This window comes from Acartia tonsa, chromosome 7, assembly GCF_053477335.1.
Source record: "Acartia tonsa isolate MP-2025a chromosome 7, ASM5347733v1, whole genome shotgun sequence".
In the NCBI taxonomy this organism is placed as follows: domain Eukaryota; kingdom Metazoa; phylum Arthropoda; class Copepoda; order Calanoida; family Acartiidae; genus Acartia; species Acartia tonsa.
In genome coordinates, this window is record NC_137266.1 from 36904708 (window position 1) to 36921815 (window position 17108).

Below are 17108 nucleotides of genomic sequence, written 5' to 3' on the forward strand. Positions count from 1 at the left end.
TGTATATCGTAAGTAAACCGGACGGTTTTCTTAATTTTTAAAAAAGCCTGTATTTATAGAAAACCTGTCCTATGAAGAACCAGACCTTATTTTTTACGTTTTTTAAGTAGCTTGCACCAAGGGGAACCCCTGTTAATTTTTTTATAACTCTTGTGAAATATGCGGCAATTCACTATCTAATACTGGTGTTTTGGCTGTACATATTAGGAAAAAAATAGACCATTCTCATGTAATTTATGTGGCTAATCACTTTAACTTTTCTAGATATTGTCAAATAAAAAAGTTCGGTCAGGTTAATGTTAAAAATTCTTTAATACATAATCATATCTATCCAATGTCTGATATATTCTACTAAGACATAGAAAAGTTCACTACTCTAAGCAGGGGCGTCCAAGCTTTTTATTTTGGGGGGGGTAAATTTTTTTACCCCCCCCCAAAATTTTTACCCCGGGGGTAAAATTTGCTTGGGGGGGGGGGGTAATTACCCCCCCTGAAATCTGTTGGCAGGGGTAAAATTTGTTTACTACCCCCAAAATTTACCCCCGGGGTAAAATTTTTTGGGGGGGGGTAATTTAAATTTTATCAAAAATTTAGTATTAAAAATGCGCGCAAAGCGCGCAAAATTTTTTTTGTTAGAGATTTTCTATTTTTGGGGGAGTATTTACCCCCCCAAAATTGTTGGGGGGGGGGGGGTAAATACTCCCTCCTAAATGGTTGGGGGTGCCTACGACACCCCCAGGGTAGGGGTAAATTTTAAATGGGGGGGGGTAAAATGAAAAAAATTTTGGGGGTGCCTACGGCACCCCCAAATTCGTTTGGGGGGGGGTAATCGCCCCATTACCCCCCCCTTGGACGCCTATGACTCTAAGTACTTTAACTCTTTAAATAAACTTCGTGGAACTATCCCTTTAAGTTTAAATGCACATCGTGCAACTACCCCTTTAATCCAAACTAGTAGTTACCATACTTTAATCAATTATTATTTTACGTTAGGGGTATTTTGTTTGTGATCAATGGATGTATTAGTATACAATAAAACATTATTTATAGTCGGAGAATAATTATGGCAGATCATATACTGCCACTAATAAATATGAAATAGTATAAACACATACTTAGTACTGATTAAAATTCATCCATTAAACGTATTTAAAATGTCTATATTTTCGAAAGTACTCATTAAAAAAATATTTTTTTCCCCCTAAATCTTAATTTTTTACAACAATTTAAAGTTTTACAATAGAAAAAATATCGGCTGTATTTGAAATAATATATTCGAAATAATTATGTTTAAGACATCTAGCGACAAAAAACTAAAATAAATATAACAAAAGTTTTAGTAAATTACATTGTTTTAATAATTGAATATATCTACACAGGAAAGCTTTTTGTATGTCTTACGGTGTTTTTGATCTCTTTTTTTCACATTTCCAGCCCAGCTCTAGAGGCTAGGGCCGAAACAACTAATATCCAATTTTTGTATTTTTAAAGCGAGGCTTTTCTTTAATTAGGGTCGGTCCGTACGTAACAGATAGCTCTTTTTCGTTAATTTAGGCAGTTAGAATTGTACTATCTATTTCAAATTTTGGATGTTGATTCCTGTAATAGTTAGTCACAATTTAGAAAGCGTAACAACTCTATATTCAATACCAGAATGTCCGTATGTCCAAGTTCATTTTAAACTTATCGATTTTACTTTTTTCACAACAAATTTGCATGTGATATTATTATCCGATTGGTCTGATTTTTGGAATACTGATTCCTATGACAACAAAGTATATTGTTATGAGCAAAGCATCTCTATAATCAAGTCCTAAAAATGTCAGCATGTCCTTAAACATTATCAATATCCTGTATTTCAGCAGTTTTTAACAAATTTACTAAAAAAAATTCGACTTTTTTATTCTTATTAATGAGTGTTAATGTTCGTTTGTCCTACCGTTTTAGAGCTTCGCTTTTATGGATGTTGTCATCATTGTTTGCCTTAATCTTAAGATTTTGAGAATAAATAAACTAAATAAGTTCACCTTTTTAGGGAAGCATCAAGTACGTTCCGGGAAGGTTTTAAGCTATTTTGCTGCCCCCTTTCTTACACCTTCGAATGCAGATCTATTAGTTGTTAGGGCCGCATCCGCTAGTATTATATAATAATAAGTTTTGATGTATGTAGCTTTAGTAAACTACAGAATTGAGTTCTCAGTAAAAATAGAAATAAACTCTAAAAAATTACTCCCCGCAGATTAAAAAAAACAAACTATCCTTATACTAAAGTAACAGGATGTTTGTCTGTTTGTTTGTCTGTGTATCTGTGTGTCTGTACCGAAGGATCTCGCTAACCGCTGAACTGATCGGGTTCTCCTTAACAGGGTAGATTCTCATGGGTCCCGGGAAGGTTTATAACTATGTGGGGGAGGGTACTTCCACCATCCCAAGAGAAATGACAAAAAAAATTTAAAAAATTTAATATCTGTGAGACTTTAACGCAACATAAAGAGGTATCCGTAACATAAAGAATTATCGTAGAGACTTTAACAAACAAAAACATTTAAAGTGCCACTAGAGGCCTCTAGGGGCGTAGCCGCTAGTAATTAATATTAAAATCAAACTCCCCCTCTTCACTCGAGAGCCTCTGGAGGCTTTTAGGAGCGTACCAACTAATATACATAATGAAACACAAAAAGACTTTGCTTATTAATTAATTTCAATTGTTAGTAGGTTAAATTAAGCAATGCTTTTGATCCATTAAAAAAAAGTTACTGCATTATTATAGAATTTGTAATGATAGAATGAATTCTGTCAAAATGTTTATATTAATGTTTATTTATTTGTTTTGATGATTTTAATTTTTATTATTTTCATAATCCTTATGTAAACAGTAATTTTATGGAGTTAATATAAATGTATTTTTTTTTAGAAGCTCAGCTACTCTATAATTCAGTTCGTCTGTACGTCATATTGCCTAAGGACATATGTTTCTTATTTATTGCCAACTCAAAATCACAAAATGGTCTCTCTCCAATGGTTTTAACCATCCAGGGATATATGTAAAGCTTCCCTAAAATGGAGAACCCAATTGGTTCAGTAATTTTCGAAATCTTAATCTACAGACAAAAAAAACCTGTACTTCTTTATAAACGACTTTTTTATTTCTCTTATTTTTCTTCCATTTTTTTACTATTCTGTCTTTGTCTATTTTTTTTTCTACTGCTCTTTGTATAGTTTTTTAAAAAGGTATCATCTAATTTATTTATCAAACTTTATTATCTCTAACAATTTTTCTTCATCTTTTTCAGCAGTTTTTTTCTCACTTTATCTATTTATCTCTTTTCTTTTTTTCTCTCCTCAATATTTATTTCTCTCTCTCTTTCCTCTTTTTTTCCATTTTTTTAATAAGTATATTTGCGATTACTTTTATTTAATGAAATCTTATCTTCTAATTTTTAACATGTACAAAACGGCCTGCTATATTGCATCAAGATCCATGACAGATCTATATAGGAAATAAACGTCTATAATTGAGCTCGAATCTTCCAAGCGTACAGTGTATAAAACTCATAGTGCTCCAATAATCCCTATTAAATTCTCATTGACCAGAACGTTAAGACCCATTATTCTACTTTTAGCATCATAAATTCAGTTTTTTTAATTCATGTTGCTATTTAAATAACATTGAAGTATTTGATTTTTATTCATAAAACAGAAAACTTAAATTTATAATATAGTAAATCTAAGAAAACTTAGTTTTAAAATGAAATGATTCATGCGACACTCCCGTAATGTGGTCAAATATTAAACTAAACATTTCAACCCTTTGAGGACGATAAATTGAAATGAAGAATATTAGGATTTCAATCTTTAAAATATGATAAAAAAAATGGAGCAAAACGTTAAATCATGTATTGTTACATTGGGTGTAAATATAAAACTAATAATTACTGATTAAATATAAACAGATATTCTAACGTAAAATATCATTATGTGTAATGTATATATAAAGAGAGAGAGAAAAAAAAAAGGAGCGAGAGAGATAGAAAGAGAAAGGGGGGTAGACCGAGAGAGAACGGGGGAATGAGAGAGAGAGAGAGAAAGAGGTTGGGGGGGGGGGGGAAGTGAGAGAAAGAAAGAGAGAAAGAAAGAGAGAGAGATTGAGAGAGAGACGGGAGGGAGGGGGTACATAATGAATCATAGGCATTCTAATTTTATTACAAGCTGAATTTGAAGAGATGATAAAATGAACATTTAATTGAATAATAAGAGAATAAAATTTGTAAGGCAAAGAGCGATAGTATTTAAAAAGAGTAATTATCTCTGATAATAAATAACATTAACAAGGATGACAAAATCCATAAAAGAGAAACATTAATCAATTCTACTAAAGAAAATTTAGAAATTAGAGTAACTGCACTTAAAAGAGAAAATATTTAGATTTCAGCAAAAATTACATATGTCATTTAATAGCTTAAATAAAAGTCATTTTATTTGGACATACTAACGTCATGGTGATAGGGCTATCAGAACTATCTGTTAGGGACGACGGATGGACAGAGCAACCCCCACTGAAGAAAAGTTTAGCTTTTAACAAGAAATAGATCATTAACATTATACAACCCTTTTACCCCATTTCCTTCCCTCTTACTGGATGAAAGAACTAACCAATAGATAAGGTTCATACTGGCAAGCTATATAGGGAATATTAACACAATTTTCAGCCATTGAATAGCAAATGAGAAAATTACTTTTTCCTCTAATTCTAGCCAACAGACGAACGGACGGACATTTTGAATTATAAATAAGCAATACGCAATTATATTTAATAACAAATAACTTTGACTAAAAAACTTAATCAGTGTTTCATCAGTTCTAAACAAGAAGTGTTCAAACTTTTAAATCAACCGAAGGCTTACCCCTGTTTATCATCATGGGGGATGTAAAATAAATATAAAACATTATTTCCTAAGATCCCTGAGTTTAAAAATCATCAACAAGGATGATGATATCCATAAGTAGCAAAAATCCTAATAGTAAAAGTAAAACTCAAAAGCAAAAAGAAGAAAACGCGGCATAACCCACAGACAGACGAACGATGATCAGTGCAGTGGTCATACAAATCTTCACACAAAATATTAGTAGTCTATAGACAGAATAACGGACTAAGTAAGGAATAAAACTTTTAAAGTTTAAATTAATTGACTTCGCTACTAACATTTAACAGGTAAATAAGGATGACAACAGCCATAACTATAGAAGCTCTTGAATTTAAAAAAAGGCAAAGCAAATAAAAGCAAAAAGGGTGCACAACAGACAGACATATAAAGTAATGATGCATAGTGAATCTTTACACAAAAAAACTTCGATAAAAGCTGGGAAAAGTATTTAAGAGCATTACCGATAGACTAACAGACAATATTATTCTTAGAGTATACATGCATTGGTCAGCAAACATAAAATAAGTCTTCTGTCTTAACCCTGAAAGATCGGGCCCTCTACAAATTCTTAACTGATCGGATTTTATACCTTAATAATTGCATTAGCCTTCTACCTTTCCAGTACGGATATTTAATATTCCCAAGAGCATTACAGACCAGCGAACAACGTGAGCTGTAGGCTAGTATTACCATATTTTTCTATTTCTGTTTCTCTCTCTCTCTCTCTCTCTCTCTCTCTCTCTCTCTCTCTCTCTCTCTCTCTCTCTCTCTCTCTCTCTCTCTCTCTCTCTCTCTCTCTCTCTCTCTCTCTCTCTCTCTCTCTCTCTCTCTCTCTCTCTCTCTCTCTCTCTCTCTCTCTCTCTCTCTCAAAATATTAAACCAAAAGAATATATAAAACTAAAACTATAAAATCATTATTTCTTTAATATTTATAAACAAGTACGATTCCATACGAAACTTGCCAAGCTATTCTGTATGTTTAATGTTTATGTACGTTCGTCTGTCACTCTGCCTTAACAAAGTTTCTCAAACCAATCTTTCTTGTTTATTTACAGCTTTTGAAATTATACATTTTTTTTTTAAATTTATAAGGCATTTATATTAATTGCTATTTATGTCATTAATATTTTGTCTTTATTAAAAATCTGCACATGAATAATAAAATTTATCATTATTATCCCTTCTGTAATTAAAAAAAAAAAATGGTTTCAGAATTTGGAACCGACCAATCAAGTAGGTACCAATATAAGTATTTAATTCGTTGTTAAGCCAACGAATAAGATAACAGTGTAATTTACAGTCCAATGTCTCCCTCTTCCCTACTATATAGAGTAGCTTGGCTTCTAAAAAAATACGTATAATGATATAGTTATTAGTAAATTGTACATAAACTATTTAATTTTTTATGCCATTTTGGATAAAGTAATTTTTAAATTTATTTTTGTAACCTTTACGTGTCAAGATCTTATAAACGGCTTTAAAGATAGTTAACAACATAACATCAAAAACATGAAGTGCTACTATATCAGGTGCTCGATATGAATAGTTAGAGAATGTGAAATAACTTGCCCCAAAACATGCTCAACTGATTACCATATGCACTGTTAGGTCTTCCAAAAAAAAGTTCGTGTTATCAAAAGGTGGTTTAAGGCTATTTTTCTACATTTTCATATCCTTACGAATACTGAGCCCCTAGATGAAAGGGGCACAGCCGCTAGTTTTTTCTATGATAGAAGTTCGATAATATATCAGCCAAGACCTCTTTTCTATAGTGTCAAAGAGTCGACATTATTATGTAATTAGGAAAAATAGCATGTCAACCGTGGCCACTTTAATGTAATGATCGACAAAAATACAGTAAATTAAAATATCTTTTTACCTCTGCTTTTTGCATTATTTTATGGAATATAATTTTTAAATATTTTTACTATATTCTAATTATATATTATTATGTGCAGGGATTTTTGGGGATACGATAATGAACTTTAAACTGATTTTCTATAACTACTCCTACTATACTCGAATTATTGGTATAAAAGTTCAAACATTAATATTTAGAAACCAACCAATCAAAATTCAACTATAGTACCCAAGGTTTTAAAGCCAAGAAATAAGTTTACAAAACTTTAGTACAAGTGCAAATTACATTCCAATGTCCCCTCCCTTCCTAATTTTATTTTATCAATAATTGATTTTAGTTGAAGGGGGGTGTAAAAATCATGAGAGGGGTTTCATCTTTTATTTTAGAGCCTAAAAAATTTCGATGTTAAAATTGATTAAAATCAAAGATAGTATAATATGTAAATACATTATGTTAAAACTTAATTGCAGAAATACTTTACTCGTATCAGGAATCACCATTTTAAAAATTCAAGGATTTGCAAAGTCTTTATTTATGTCTGTTTTTGTAGCATATGATCTAAGTAACCGCTAATTCAATTTGGTCTCAGCTTTTCTCAAAATATAACTACTAGTCATTCCATGGTTTTATGCTATTTTCAATCATGTCCATATGAAGCGAAGCAATAAAAGGCTATTTATTAATTTGTCACTATTGTCAATAAAACATTTGATATGACATTTTTTATAACAAATATTCAATTCAAGACGAACAAAAAAACCTAGTTATCGAGTAGCTTTTATCCTAAAAGATGCAAAAAAAATTAAGGAATGAAATTCTTATTTCTTTATCTTTCAAAAGATCAGTCTATGAATTTTAAACGCAAATTACAAAATGAATATTTTTGTCTGTTTGTCCGACTGTCCGACTGTCCGTTTGTCCATTCGTCTGTCTGTCTGTATGTCTGCCTGTCTATCTGCCTGTCCATCTACCTGTCCATCTGCCTGTCCATCTACCTGTCCATCTGCCTGTCCGTCTTCCTGTCCGTCTGCCTGTCAGTCTGTCTGTCTGTCCTTCAGTCTTAAGGATCAATTGTAGTTCTCTGAATTTTAAGAAATAAGATGAAGGGCAAAAGATTAATTAATGTCCCAATTATAATACACAATATTACCCCTTTCTATAGAATTATTAGTTTAAAAGCTTGGACATTGCCAGTTTGAACCAACAAATTAAGAGTTAATGGAAAGTTTCTTTTAGCCAACTAATCAGAGTTTATTAAACTTTGTGTACCATTTACAGTCCACGGACCCAGCTTCTACCAATAACGAAATTAATTCGGGAAAAAATCACAAAACCTATACATGTTTTTCAGCTGTCGTTAAGGGGCAACACATCGTAAAATTGACGTCCTCTCCATTTGCCCCCCAAATATTATTTTAGATTTATTTTGCTTGTTGGTTATACCTATTCCTGCCACGGACCCCTCCTTGTCTGCATTTAATCCTTAACTCACATTGTCCGTCTGTCCGACCAATTTTATTAAATAAACAAAGCTTTACGGTACGCTTCTAATGGAAATTAATATTTTATTTTATTTTATTTTATATTTCAGGAGGATTCCGTCAAGCAAAAGAAGTTATAAAAGAAAATTATGAAAATGGAATTTAAAATTTTACTCTATATTCTCGTTTTCTCAAACATAGGTGAGTTTAACTTTTTATATTTTTTTTGGTTATTATCTATTAATAATCTTCCTATTAAAAATATCTGGTAATCTATTGAATTAAACTGCGAACCAAAAAAATAGGCAAATATGAATTTTCAGAATAACAGCTTTATTATTCATTTAGGATGATTTTACTGTAAATATGAAATGTAGATGCATCTTTTGGTTACATGTTTCCACTGTCATTTTTTTAATTACAGCACCAATGAAGCACAAGATCTCAAAAGTATACAAAAATGGTTTTTAATGTGCTAAAAAAATCATTTTAAAATCTTGATTTTGAATATGGTGGCCTTTAAGATGCTCCTACTGGTGGTAATGGTGAGCCAAATGTTATCAAAGTGCATGCCCATGATGACAACTCATATATTGAACTATGGTCCAATTTTTGTATTCATAGCAGCCTCCAGCCAAGCAGTATTAAAAAAGAAAATAATTGCAGTTTTAATTACTCCAATTCATAAGGTAAACACTGTAGCTTTTAGAAGATGGTTATATTTCTTGTCGGGAGGCTCCATTAGAGATTGCTATGACTACAAAAAATGGTTCATAGGTTAAGACAAGTTGTTGTAATGGGCTATACTTAGATAACATTTGGCTCACCAAAAAAAGTGAAGAAAAGTGCAAAAATAACCGTTTTCCCGTTTGATTTTCTTTTATATTTGCATATCTTTATGGTTCACCCCCAAATGATGTTTTTGAGATCTTGTGCTCCATTAGTGCTGATAAATAAAAATTAACAGTGGAAACTTGTAACCAAAAGATGCATCTACATTTTATATTTATAGTAAAATCATCCTAAATGAATAATAAAGCTGCTATTCTGAAAATTCAGATTTGCCTATTTTTTGGTTCGCAGTTTACATACTAATCTATTTATTAATACATTATTTATGCATAATTCTTTCTATCTATTAATTTAGTATATACATACATATACTAATCTATCTTTTTCATAAATATATCTATCTGTTCATAATTATATAAACCTATTCATCTATTTATAGATCTATCTATCTATTCATAAATCTATTTATCTATTCATAAATCTATCTATCAGTCATAATTCTATAAATCTATTTATCTATTTGTGAATCTATCTATCTATTCATAAATCTATTTATCTAATCAAAAATATATTTATTTATTCATAAATTTATCTATCTATTCATAGATCTATTTATCAATTTATAAATCAATGTATCTATTCATAAATCTATCTATCTAATTATATTGGTAAATCTATCTATCTATTAATAAATCTATCTATCTATTAATAAATTTATCTATCCTTTCATAAATATTTCTATCTATATTCTATTTATCAATCTATCAATCTATTGTAGTGAAGAGCTTACCCAACGGAGGTCACCACCACGACCATGAACATGACCACTCCCACGATGAGGGCGGGCATGACCATTCTCATGACCACGGTCATGGCGGTCACGGCGGTCATGGTCATGGGGAGGAGCACTGTGAGAAGGAGCAGGTGGTTGAGCTGGCTGATATTATCAAGAGTCTGGGTATCAAGGTATATAGATAGATAGTTTGGTAGATTGATGGTTAGATAGCTGGTTCGATACTTTTACAGTTTTTTAGATAGATACTAGATAGTTGGATAGATAGATAGATAGTCGGATGGATAGTTGGATAAATATCTAGTTAGATATCTAGTTGAATAGATGCTAAATTGTTTTTTTTTTTAATTGAAGCCAACGTAACTAATTTAGAATTATATTTATAATTAAGCCTCCCAGACAAAGGTTCTTTAATAAAAGCTCTGTGTATTTAGATCCTTGGGAAAGACCAGGAGAGTGCCAACGACACAGCACCCTCAGAGGATCATAATCATCTTAATGTTAAGGTTGGTGGAATTGTCCTATTTAGTTAAAAAATTTGTAGATATTGATTTTATTTATTTGAAAGAAAGTGTTGTGGTTTGATTATTTTAGATGTCAGCAATGACAATTTTCATTAAATAATATGTCGATATAAAACACTAAAATAGAATGTATAGAGGATATGATTCCTGTCATGCATGTTTTATAAAGCGAGGATCTTTAGGGATAAGACAATGGACGATATACTGATTACAGCTAAAATTAAAAAAAATATCCTTTCTGTGGTTAAAAATTATTGATCGAAAAGTTTACACACTGTGAGTTAAAAGCAACACATTAAAGATTTCATAAAATTATCCCACATTTTTAAGACAAAAAATGAGAATAGTTATTTCTTGCATCGTATTATAAACAGCTTTCAGCGGATATAGAATGTACAATTATAAGATTAAAACTAGTTTTTTTAGCCCCGAGGTGCCGAAGGCATCGGCTAAAAAAACTGGTTTTAATATTATGATTGTACATTTTAATATTCGTAGAAAGCTGGATATAATACGATGCTAGACATAGTTTTTTCGTATGGATGAGAACCGGTTCCTATCCACCGGATTCGAATGAATACGAGAAAAAACTTTGGGGGCCAATAACTCCTTCCTCTCACCCTGATATTAAAGTCAAAGTAATAAAGTATAATAAGCATAGTACAGCATAATAAAGTATTATTACCACAACTTCTATTACAAGCAGCTTTTTATATAGTAGAGAAGCTACTCTATAGTTAGGTGGTGTCTGTCAGTCTGTCCATCCAGGATATAAAATATAATATGCATGGTACAACATAATAAAGTATTATTACCACAACTTCTATTACAAGCAGCTTTTTATATAGTAGAGAAGGTACTCTATAGTTAGGTGGTGTCCGTCCGTTTGTCCATCCAGGATATAAAATATAATAAGCATGGTACAGCATAATAAAGTGTTATTACTAAAACTTGTATTACAAGCAGATTTTTATATAGTAGAGAAGGTACTCTATAGTTAGGTGGTGTCCGTCCGTTTGTCCATCCAGGATATAAAGTATAATAAGCATGGTACAACATAATAAAGTATTATTACCACAACTTCTATTACAAGCAGCTTTTTGAATAGTAGAGAAGATACTCTATAATTAGATTGTGTTTGTCCTACGTCCGTACGTCCTTGCGTCAAGAAAATAAACTATAATAAGCATTGTATAACGTAATAGAAGTTTTATTACTAAAACTTCTATTACAAGCAGCTTTTTATTTAGTAGGAGCGAAGCTACTCTTTAATTAGATGGTGTCCGTCCGTTTGTCCATCCAGGATATAAAATATAATAAGCATGGCACAACATGATAAAGTATTATTACTACAACTTGTATTTCAAGCAGATTTTTATATAGTAGCGAAGCTACTCTATAATTAGGTGGTGTCCGTCCGTTTGTCCATCCAGGATATAAAATATAATAAGCATGGTACAACATAATAAAGTATTATTACCACAACTTCTATTACAAGCAGCTTTTTATATAGTAGCGAAGCTAGATAGATAGATGAATTGATGAATAGATGGATAGATAGATAAAACAAATTGATTAGCCTAATAAAGCCCCATATATAATAGCTGTAACGATGGTAACTGGCAAATTTAGGGTCCTATTATGTACAATTCATTTTCTGTAAAATTAGGTTTTCTAGAGTTTTACAAAAAAGCTGATTTCTAAAATGTACAAAAATAAATTATTTTTAAAATCAATTAGAATCTATAGTTATCGAAATTTTAAGCATCCTTTAAAAAAAACTTACTACTTTATATCATAGAATATCGGCTTCGCGCATCTCGAAAGTTATCAAAATCTTAAGCTTTAGTAAAAAAAAACCTTACTACTTTAGGATAAACTTGCATACATTCTCTGACTACTGGGTAACTGTTTCCCATGTAGTACAGGGAGGGAGGGGACATTGGGCTGTTCATAACACTATTCCCCAAAGTTTTATAATAATGTTTTTTTTAAATCGCTGGTTAAACAACTTTGGGGACTTTAATTGAATTTCGATTAGTTAGTATTAGTATGTTGAGTATCTAAACGTTTCACCACTAATTTCAATCTATTATCTACATTTGGGGTATTTTTTGTATCAACATTAGGGATATACATTAATTTATCGGCCATTGGATTGTCCCTTTTGATCCCTGCATGTAATAGCTATAACACAAAAGAAGCTACAACGCTAACAAGGCAAAAAACACATAAAATTAAGAGTTGTACTTAAAATTCGCGCTCAAATAAATAGCTACTTCAAAAAGATTTTTTATCAAATTATAAGAAGCTCTTTATATTGACTATACAAAAATGACGACAAATAATCAAATAACCAATGGAATGCTAATATACGGATTAAATTAACAATGGTAGGCCAGTTCACATTTTAGTTTAGCAATGGTAGGCCAGTATGATTTAAAACCTATTAAAGCACAAAAGTACCAGTAGTTTAGTCCGTTCAATTTAAAAATGTTGATCCAACAAACTATACCATTAGTATTATCTTGTTTATTTGATTTATTGAAAAAGCTATTCTAGGTATGATTAAGTTTGCTTTGCTTTTATGAATGTTGTCATCCTTATAATGTAGCATCTTATAGCAACGCCAATTTTAAGATTTGCCCCGATTATTTTAAGTAGCGCTGAGGGAAAAAAAATGATTATTATGTTACATAAAGTCATATTGAACAAGCAAAATTATCCACATAAGTAGCGCAACAATAACAAGCAAAACATGATTTGAAATAGTTATTGTCAACATATATTGTCAATAAATCACAAAGAATGACATATTATAATTTGTTTTTAACAGTTATGCAGGGGGGGGGGGACATTTCTCTTTAACTTGTTTTTGGTGGCCAAAGTTGTATAAACATTTATCTCCATCGTTGACTTTAAAATCTTGAATACTTAAATCTAGCATGTTTGGTTCAAAATAGTATTGTTCAAATTTTCAACCAATAACATTTATTTATAAAATAGATAATTTTATTGTTAATCATTGAGCATATGCATCAATTTATCGTCTATTGTCTTATCCCCGAAGATCCTAAAGTTTCAAATACATTATTAAAGATTCAAATACATAGATCTATTCTTTAAATATTTGTTTTAAAATATTTGCTATTTCATTGGGTTAAAATAAGTAATTTTTATGTTTATTTGTAAAAATTATATGTTTTTTGCAATTTGCTAAAAAGACAGCATGAAACTTTTATGTTTTCACTAACCAAGTCATTTCTTTAAACGTCCGTTTGTCCAAACAAGTGCTGAAAATAAAATATATACATATGTTAGGAGTAAGAAATTAACATCCAACAGACAATCAACTCTTTGGAACCATTCAATAAAAGTTCCAAAGTTTTAAGACAACAAATTAGAGAATATGTTTTAAAAACCTACAGCATAATTTTCAATCCAATGTCACCTCCCTGCCTGGCATAAACCATTAAACGCTGACTGTTTCTTTTTAAATATTCAAATGGAAGAGACTCCTTTGAAATGTGGATGATTTTATGTTTTAAAATAATGATTATTTTTATGTCTGTTTTGATAAGTGCTTATTTGGATAAGTTTTTAGTAGCGAAGCTACTATATACAGAAATATTGTACGTTCTGTCCGTCTGCAAGTCTAAATTTACAATATCAAATGTATTGTCTTATCTTACAGTAATAGTTTCATTACTTTATTAGAAGCCTCTAAATGCTAATTAAGGGGGGAGTGAATGTAGACCAACCAACCCCCCCCCCCTTTCATTTTGAATTAAAGTTTACATGCAGAAAATAGAAAGTTAGGGAGGGGGGGTTTCATTTTTCTAGGGGCGAAAATTCTTGAGAGGGTGGAGATGCCATCCTCAAAAATAGTTAAAAAGCTTCCTTGGACCTATAAGAAGCTTTACTGTAGGACAGAGTTTTATGTTTACTTAAAACTTTTAATTTATTGAAAAATATTTTATTTGTTATTGTTGTGCTTCTTATGAAGATGATAACCCTCGTTTGTTTGTATGTGTGTGTGTGTGTGTGTGTGTGTGTGTGTGTGTGTGTGTATGTGTGTGTGTTTGTGTGGTTGTGAGTGTTGGTGTGTATATATGTGTATGTGTGTGTGTGTGTGTGTGTTTGTGTGTGAGTGTGTATATGTGTGCGTTTGTTTTGCAATTTAAGACATGATTTTGGCAAGTTTTTAGAAACTGTTTTTTTAGTTGCGAAGCTACTCTATAATAGGCGACGAATATAGGCCAAATGTTACTAGGGCAGTTGCGTGTCATTAATAGTAAGAGTGTAGGGGAAATGCCTTGGCCCAACTCGTTACAAGACAAAAGTCGTGCAATCAAGTAGTTAGTCTGCAGAAGTTTGAATGTTAGTGGCATGGAATCTACTCTAAACGTCCAACTCCATAGAGGTATTAACCATGATGAATAATACTCTGCAATTACCAACAAACGTTTGTCTATCCGTCCGGTAAATTTCTTGTCCACCTAATAGGTAATCTTAACGCAAAATTAAAGATAGTTATACACTTTTTTAAAAGAATCCTTTACCAATAAACATCTTTTCTACTTATTAATTTGTTATATTTTAGTAATTTTTACGATGCAAGTGGATGTTGTCATTCTTGTTTTACTCCCTCTTCCTTTCATTCTTTCAAACCATCCTTTTCTCTCTCTCTCTCTCTTTTTTCTATTTCGTTCATTTTTCGTAGCGCAGCCACTCTATAACTAAATATATACATTGTGTATATCTTTTTGTCCGATTGTCACATTTAATGAGAACTAGAATATGTTCTTTTTTTCTCTTATTTTCTCTCTTTCCCTCTCTCTTTTTCTCCTTCTTCCTCTCTTTCTTTCTCTGGTCCTTTACATATCTATCTAATTTCTTATTATCTTATTAGATTATGAATTTCCATACTATACTCTATACCTATTACTGTTATGTTCAGTATTAAAACTCTAACTATTAATTCATATATTAGCCATCTCTTTATATATTTATTAAGATCTGTTTTTCTATCTATCTATTTATTTCTCCATCTATTTGTTTATCTATTTATCTATCTATCTATTTATCCATCCTACGCATAATTTGTGTTTCACCGTTAGCATAATTTTCTAGGCATGAAAACATAATTTATATTCACAATTTCATTACTATCTATCTATCTATCTACTCCCTATCTATCTATCTTTTTTTGGGGTATTAAATAGCGAATCTTTTTGACATTTAGTGTTGGTATGTACGTCTAGGCATCTTCGGAGCGCCTTATCGATTTCAAACTTTACTTATTGATTCCTATAACAATATATTGAGTTCAGAAAGATTAGCAACTTTATAATCATCTTCAGTCAATGTGGCCCCATCTTAAAATGTATTTTTTTTAATGGTGATTCCTTTGACAAATAGGCACTGTCCTGTTTGAACAATCTCTATAACCAAATCTTAAAAAACTTCTTATTGGAAATTCTGAATTCTAAATTTTATAGAATTCTAAAGATTATTGAGTTATTTTTTTCTCGGTTTCATCCTCTTAGCTCCCTCCAAATCAGGGATAAGGGATGGGAAACGTAGGAAAATATTATTTCAGGCCTATTTCAAGCCTAGGCCTAATAAACCAGTTTTGGGATGACGCAGTGGTTCGTCCTAAACACTAATGAAAAAGCTGTGTGTGTGTGTGTGTAGAAAAAGTATAGAATCAAATTCAGGTAGCTAGTTTAAAGTAAAAAACATAACTTTTTATAAACCTATATATTAATAGCTTTTGTTAAAATGAAGTTTTTTCTCTCCCAAAATTTTTTTTCTTTTACTTTGGTAATTTGAACTGTCAGAAAGCTATCGTTGGGTTTCCCTCAGACAGATTTTAGTTTGTATTATTTGCATTTTTATTAATGAGTAAAAATTTTATTTGAAAATTTCATTGCAAATTAAAATTCAAAATAAATAAATAAATATGCACTTGGGTAACATTCTATCAAGTTCTTTGGATACTATAATGTAATGATATATCTGTACTGTGTTGTATTGTACAAAAATTAGGGTTAAGGTGTTGTATCAATTCCGTACTAAAGTTTTAAAATTCAAAATACAACATCTAATTTATAAACTACCAATGACAATTCGTAGCTACCTTCTTTCCAAAAAAATAATCTCGTTATTTTTGTTTTTTCTATATGGCCCTTTTTTAATGTTTAACTCTAAGCAGATTTAATAATTAAACTAATGTGATCTAACACCATTTATATTTATTTTTTCGTAGCAGACGAAATCATTATTTTTTCTAGAATTGTCTGCTTCTAAAATTTCCGCCAATTGGTGATTGGTGATACAAAACAAGCCCAAATCACAGAACACTATTAGTTTAGAGCAGTAGCCAATATGAGCCGTCCAGTAAGGTCATTAAATTAGGCAAATGGTAAAAGTTGCATGATCCCTTTCAAAACCAGGCTGAGACCTAATTTATGGCCAGGTTTCCTATCCCTTATCCCTGCCTCCAAATAGCCTAAACCATTTCCTTAACTTTTTTTAAACTTCTCTGAAATTCATCTATTTATCTATTCAACTGTCTATCTATATATCTTGCTATCTTTCTATCTCGCTATCTCATTAACTGTCTCACACCCAATTAGATATCTGCGTTTTATCAAAGAAAAATAAAACAAAAACAATTATTTTTATAAGTAGCGCAGCAATATTAAGTTAACAATGATGAATCATAAA

The 17108-nt window shown here is 31.0% G+C and overlaps 1 protein-coding gene across 3 annotated transcripts in view; it reads left to right on the forward strand.

Annotated features, from left to right (window-relative positions):
* The window catches only part of LOC145323683 (uncharacterized), an 80878-nt gene that overhangs the window by 12094 nt on the left and 51676 nt on the right, over nucleotides 1-17108 (forward strand). For all 3 annotated transcript variants that reach the window (XM_080166130.1, XM_080166131.1, XM_080166132.1), the window contains exons 4-6: nucleotides 8378-8468; nucleotides 9838-10025; nucleotides 10287-10358. In XM_080166130.1, the coding sequence (XP_080022256.1) occupies nucleotides 8417-8468; nucleotides 9838-10025; nucleotides 10287-10358 (312 nt within the window). In that variant the 5' untranslated portion in view covers nucleotides 8378-8416. The remainder of the gene's footprint in view (nucleotides 1-8377; nucleotides 8469-9837; nucleotides 10026-10286; nucleotides 10359-17108) is intronic.